Here is a 6,623-nt window from a genome sequence, read left to right as displayed (position 1 = left end):
CTGCTCCGAGAGAGAGAGGAAGCGGCGCCTCTGCGCCAGGACGGGGAGGGTCGGCTAGTCCCGGAGCTGCCTCCGGGTTTCCCCGCCCGCCCCCGAAGCCCTCTTCCCCCCCCCCCGGCCCGACCGGCCGGGACCCGGGAAGCGCGCTCCGTCCGCCCGCCCGCCCCGCCTCCTCCCCGCCTCCGGCCCTCCGCTCAGCCGCCCGTCCCCAGCAGCGCAGGGCCAGCGGGCGCCGGCGCCGTCGGGGCCCCCTCTCGGGCGGGGCGGAGCCCCCCGGCCGCCGTCAGGGGGCGCTCGGCCGGGGCTGCGGGCGGCGCTGCTCAGAATCCGCTGCGGCGCCGAGGCTCCGGCAGCCGCCGCAGGAAGAGGAGCGGGCGGCGGGGGCGGCGGCTCTCGCTCGGGGCTGCGCTGCGGGGACCCCGCCGGGAAGGTCGCCCGGCGCGGAGGGGACTGAGCGGGGGCGCCGACGGCCCGACGGAGCTCGTCGCGATGGAGGAGCCGCGGGTGCTCAACGCGTCGCTGCTCTGCCGGCCCGCGAACGGCTCGTCCCCCGGCGGCGCCTGGAACGGCACCGGCGGCGGCTGCGGGACTCCCCGCAGGTCCCGAGGTGAGGCTCCCCGCAGCCCCGGCCCGAAGCCCTGCCGCGGACTCCGCTGGCGAGTCTCGGGCTCCTGCCGGCAGCCCTCGGGGGTGCGCCCGGAGCCCCGCCGCTCGTCCCTCTCCTCCGGCGGCTGGGCACCCCGAACGGCGCCGGGGCTCCCGCGAGGCTTCCGCGGTGCGGGAGGACCCGCCTCTCTCCCTGCTGCCGCCGCCGCCGCCCTGCCTTCCCTCGTCCTTGAAGTGCCTCTGCGCGTATGAAGAGCTCTCCTTCGCCCGGGAATCCGGGTCACGAGGGCTGATGAGGGGGAGGCGGCGCGGAGAGGGGCCGCTTTGGGCGCACTGAGCTCCTGCCTGAGGCTGTGGCTGACCCGAGTCCTTTGGTGGGTTCTGACGTGCCCCGAACCCCAACAAAGATGCCCGTCCCGGATGAAGCCAGGCCGGCTTCCCTCTTAGCCCTGGAGTGTCCCTCCAGTCTGGAACTGGGCATCCTGAGCCTGGTCCATGCCGGCCTTCCCTCCCCACCCTGCACTCTGCTGCCTGCCAGCATCCCAAAGCAGGGCCAGGAGCAGCTGGTGGGCACGAGGGCCAGGTTGGGCACAAGACCCAGTTTCCCATGCAGGCGAGGTCCTGACCCCGGCTCTAGCGGGGAGGGGGCAAGGGGGGCTTCCTGCTGGGTCTGCCTCTCCCCCAAGAAGGGGGGGGCAGCCCGGCCCGGCCCTCTGACCCAGATGGGGGGTGTCCTCTGCTGTGACCCCCAGAGTTGGACCTGGCGGTGCGGGTGCTGCTCTACGCGGTGATCTTCCTGCTGGGCCTGTGTGGGAACGCGCTGGTCATCACAGTGCTGGCGGTCAACAAGCGGCTGCGCACCATCACCAACTCCTTCCTGCTCTCGCTGGCGCTGAGTGACCTGATGGTGGCGCTCTTCTGCCTGCCCTTCACCTTCATCCCCAACCTCATGCACACCTTCATCTTCGGGAGGGTCGTCTGCAAGGCCGTGGCCTACCTGATGGGTGAGGGGGCTCGGCCTGGCCTGGGGCAGGGGGTGTTCTCTGAGTCCAGCAGCCTCCTTGCCCCCTTGCCTCGCAGCTACCCCAAGGCTGCTGGGCCTGTTCCCACCTGGGAAAGGGCGGGTGACCCACCGGGTGCCATCTGACCTGCCTCACCCCCCCCGTCCCGCCCCCAGGGTTGTCCGTGAGCGTCTCTACCTTCAGTCTGGTGGCCATCGCCATTGAGCGCTACAGCGCCATCTGCAGGCCCTTGCAATCCCGTGTGTGGCAGACCCGCTCCCACGCCTACCGGGTCATCGCCGCCACCTGGGTGCTCTCGGCGCTGCTGATGCTGCCCTACCCGGTTTACAGCACCACCCAGCCTGTGCACGGCCAGCCCCACCTCACCCAGTGCAGCCACAACTGGCCTGGGCACTACATCAGTCAGGCCTGGTAAGTTACGTGGGGGTGGGGGTCCCCCAAGCGGTCCTCAAAGTGCCCATCTGCCTCCCTGCAGCCCATGTTGTCCGGCCAGGAGGGCTGATCTGCTGCCTGTGGAGCCCCAGCTGGCATTAGGAGGCTCCTGTTGGGGGCCTCGTCAGACCAGGCCCCCTTGGCTTTGGGGCTACCAGCCGAGCAGGCAGACTCAGCCCTAGAGGAGAAGTGCCAGGGGAGGCCCAGCCTTTGCCAGGGTCTCTTCTCTGGCCGAGCCCTGTTGAGGGCCAGCTGGGATAGGGCAGCCACGGCAGCAGCCTGCGACAGTTGGGGCGAAGCCGTCGTCCGCCACGGTCTTGGCCCGTCTCGTTCACTTTGCACACAGATCGAGCAGAGATCGGGGCGGCAGCGACGGTTAAGTTGGAAGCTGCCAAAAGCTGCATTTCTTTCTCCTGATATAAGAATGACAAAGCGAGCCTGTGTTTCAGGCTGGATTGCCTCTGCCACCAATTGGCCTGGCACGGGGTGGCCAAGGCAAGCGCCTGCATCAACCCTGCGGTTGCTGGCATCTGTTGGCAGACGGGGCAGTGTCTGCCGTGAAGCTGAAGGCCGTTGGCCCAGTACGGAATTTGATCTCTCTTGTGTGTTGACCCTGGAACCAACCTCGGCTCTGCCCGGGATCCTGAGGAGTGCACAGCCCAGGAGCCGGAGGGAGGGATCGGTGCCAGGGGGCAGGATCCGGGCACTTTTCCTGAGGGTCTCAAGGACTTCCTCCTGACATTCCTTGGGAAATGGGGCTGGGGGCATGGAAAAGCAACAGCTATGGGCACACGGTAAGGAGGGCTTCACGTGCAAAGTCTGGCCCTTTCAAGCTCTGTGCTGGGAGTCCCCTGGGGGTGGAGGGAGGGAAGTGGCAGGGGGCAGGGGAGGGTTGGGCCTGGGGAGAAGGACCGTTCTCACAACCGACCGACTGATCAGGATTGGGCTCTGGCTGTCCTCTGATCACTCTGGGGATGGGGGCGGGGGGGCTGCTTTGTCCCCTAGCTTTAGCTTGTGGTTTTGATGTACTCCCTGCCATTCTGTCCACGGGGGGGGGGGGGATTTACAGACAGAGGAGCACAAATAAGACAAATGACAAGAGCCTCGTAAATAGGATTTAAACATTCATGAGGATGTGTCTTTCTCTCCAACGAGTCTGGCAGGATGATGTCATTGGAGAAGGTCTCACTGCCTCCCTCTTTATCTCTTCTGGCCTTGAACAGTTCGTTTCGCACCTGAAGAGCCAGCCAGCCTGGAGAGGGCCACCCCGTGGGCAGGGGGCACCATTGGGGGCATGCCTGGGGGTGCCAAAAAGAGATGGAGCATGGGAGACGTCAGGACCCTAAGTGCATGAAGCAAATGGGGAGGGGGGCTTGGCCTCAAGTTCCTCACCCACCCATCTGGGTTTTTTTGGGGGGGTCCCAGCCTAGAGAAGACCCTGCCCAAATCTTTGGCAGCACTTGCTAAGCCTGAAGGGTTATAATTCAGACTGAGTGTTTATCTAACATCTTCTGCAAATCCATTGATATATGGTTGGCGTGCTACACAAAAGGCTTTGTCGTTGTTCAGTTCATGCAGATTTAGTGGCTGGCGTGGCTCTCCCCTTCCTTCCCTGCTAGGTATGTTCTGCTGCTCGTCACACTCTTCCTCATCCCGGGGCTGGTCATGATCGTGGCTTATGGACTGATTTCCTCCGAGCTCTACAGGGGGATCCAGTTTGAGATGGATCTCTCCCGTGAGGCCAAAGGTGGGTGCCGGGTGAAGGGGGCTGGAAGCCGGTGCCCTTTGGGGTGATCTCTGGGTGTCACGAGAAAGCAAGGATCTGGAGGGTGAGGGGCTGGAGGATCAGTGTCAAGTTGAAGAAGGTGGCCTTCGTCGTAAAACAGGCTTATGACACATCATCTGACTGGCCCAGTTTTATGACTTCTTTTTGATTGTAAGCTGAAAACCAAAAATAAACGCCAGATTAAGTAAACACCACTCACCCGAAGGCCAGACAAAGGAAGCGACGAATGGAAACTAATGAAAGAGAGAGCCAACCTAGAAATAAGGAGAAACTTCTTGACAGTGAGAACAATCAATCGGTGGAACGGAAGTTGCCTCCAGAAGTTGTGGGTGCTCCAACACTGGAGGTTTCTAAGAAGAGAGTGGACAGCCACCTGTCCGGAATGGTCCCTTCCAGTTCTGTTGTTCTGTTTCTGTTCTGTTTGCCAAGCTGAGGTCAAAAGGCATTTTATTGGGCAAAGCAGCAGGAATTATGCAGCTGGGCTTGGGATGGATAGATAGATAGATACCAGTTTAGTTGATTGTGGGTATGTAGTAGATGTGATATGCCTTTATTTCAATACAGCTTTCAGCCTAGCTTCTCCATTTTGTAGGCAAGCAAAAATAAAGATAGGGTCCAAGGAAAGACTGTGAGATGGAGCCGTAGCTTAGCCGAACAATTGCACACAGCCGACACTGTTTTCAAACAGAGCATCCCTGGTCCCATCCTGCTGCACCCTTTTATAAACAGCTTAGATAACCCCATAAAATGATGCCCGTCAAATCTGAGGCTCCTTATAAAAGAAGGAATCGGTATTTAAGCCGTTCCCGGCAGGTATGAATGCTGGACCAAAACCAAAGAGATAAAATTGGGACACAAAAAGTGAATGCTTGCGTTTAGGCTTAAACCAAAAACAGAAAAAGGGGGGGGGGGAAGCAAAAGGCCAGCCTTGGCAGCAGTAAGAGAAAAATGACTCTTAAGTGGGTCACAAATGGCGCGTCCGCGGGTGGCAGAGGGCAGCGGTTCAAAAGAGCCGCTGGCTGGAGGGTCCGGCTGCAGTAACAGAAATACGCGGTGAGAGGGAACGAGAAGCCCCTTGTGCTGCATGAGGGGGGAGAACCTGCTCGGGGACCCTCCAGGGATGGAGGGAGGGTGAACAGGCTGATGGGTGTGCAGACTCGGTTGCTGCCAAGGGCCGTCACTGTGCATAACAGGCGAGGGTGTTGGGGCCACTGCTCCCTTTGGGGCGCAGCCCTTGGAACCTCCTGGGACTGCTGGCTCGCCCTCGCTCCTCTGCCTCTCCTGGTCTTGCAGAGGAGATGGAGGGGGCCTACTCAGGTATCTGCTCCCTCACCCAGCAATCGCCGCTTGGCCCCCTTTTCTGGAGCATCCCCGAACAGAATCACTGGGACTCTCGGCAGGGAAACACCACGGGCATTGAAGCATCAGCAGGATCACCGCGGGCTGCCTGTGCCGAACCCCCGAAGCCCCCTCTGAGGGGCCGGGCATCCTCCACAAGGCACCTCTCTGTCTCTGCCTCCCTCAGCTCAGCCAAACGGGGCTACCACAGAGCTCCTGGCCACTCGTGACGAGGGTGACGGCTGCTACGTCCAGGTGCCCCAGCCTGCTGAGAGCCCGATGGAGCTGCCAGCCGTGAGCGCGGAGGACGGCACCAAGCAGGAGCGGGCACGCATCAACAGCTCCGAGGCCAAACTGCTGGCCAAGAAGCGAGTCATCCGGATGCTGGTGGTGATTGTGGCGCTCTTCTTTGGCTGCTGGCTGCCCATCTACGTGGCCAACACCTGGCGGGCCTTCGACTCCAAGGCCGCCCAACAAGCCCTCTCGGGGACTCCCATCTCCTTCATCCACCTGCTCTCCTACGCCTCCACCTGCGTCAACCCCTTCATCTACTGCTTCATGAACAAGCGTTTCCGCCAGGCCTTCGCCACTACATTTGCTTGCTGCGCCACGCCCTGCTGGCCCCGGAGACGACGTGCCCACGAGGAGGAGGTCACCGCCACGGGGGCTTCCTTCTCCAGGTTCAGCTACACCACGGTCAGCAGCATCGCCCCGCCCGAGCACTGAGGCTCCCGGCCTGACCCCACGCCCGGCAGCCCTCTGCGTCAGTCTGGGCACCCCACGGCCCTTCTCTCCTCCCCTTCCTCACAGGGGGGCTTCCCTTCCTGCCGCTGCCTGCCCTTTGCAGACCCCAGGCTGAGAAGGAAATGCTGGGGCCCAAAGCCTGGGAGGGAGCAGCCCAGTTGAACGGGGGGGGGGGGAGGGAGCTGCTTCAGCAAGGGCCTAAAAGAGGTAATCTCTTGCCCCCTCCCATAGGATCGTCACTCCTCTTCCCTGTGACCCCCCCCTGCTCTGAAGCCCTCAATGGCTGTGCTGTGCCCCCCCCCCATTCCCCAACTGATGGGAGGAGGTGTAAATTTGGGGAGGGGATTTGCAGGGCACCCTGAGGGGGTCTGGCTTGTGGAGTCCAGCAAGGTGAAGCTGACTCAGCCATGAATTCCACATGTTGGGGGAGTTAACAGCCCCATAACCACTGGCCTGCCTCACAGGGCTGTTGTTGCCAGTCCAGAAAAGGGGCAGCAATGCTCAGTCTTTGCCTCCAGGATCTCCACTACCCCTGCCCTCGTTCCTGGACGCCCCCTCGCTCCCGGTTTGTATAACTGTGTGCCACTGTCCCCCACCCAGGAGTCTGGCTGAGGGTTTTGTGGGCCCCTTTTTTCACCAGCGGAAGATCCAGTCATGTCGGTTTGGGCCCAGGGGGCAGTGGGGTGTTTCTGTAG

The 6,623-nt window shown here is 62.1% G+C and overlaps 1 protein-coding gene across 1 annotated transcript; it reads left to right on the top strand.

Moving 5' to 3' along the window:
* Nucleotides 1–489: 489 nt before the first annotated feature.
* CCKBR (cholecystokinin B receptor) lies at nt 490–6,313 on the top strand (the record flags this gene model as incomplete). Its single annotated transcript, XM_083363048.1, has 5 exons — nt 490–607; nt 1,359–1,610; nt 1,784–2,039; nt 3,680–3,807; nt 5,372–6,313. The coding sequence occupies 5 exons, from the start codon at nt 490–492 to the stop codon at nt 5,908–5,910; spliced, it is 1,293 nt and encodes a 430-aa protein (XP_083219174.1). The 3' UTR covers nt 5,911–6,313.
* Nucleotides 6,314–6,623: the final 310 nt, after the last annotated feature.

The sequence above is a fragment of the Vipera ursinii genome (genome assembly GCF_947247035.1).
Source record: "Vipera ursinii genome assembly, chromosome: 4".
Taxonomy (NCBI): domain Eukaryota; kingdom Metazoa; phylum Chordata; class Lepidosauria; order Squamata; family Viperidae; genus Vipera; species Vipera ursinii.
This window is presented reverse-complemented; position numbering and strand designations above follow the sequence as displayed.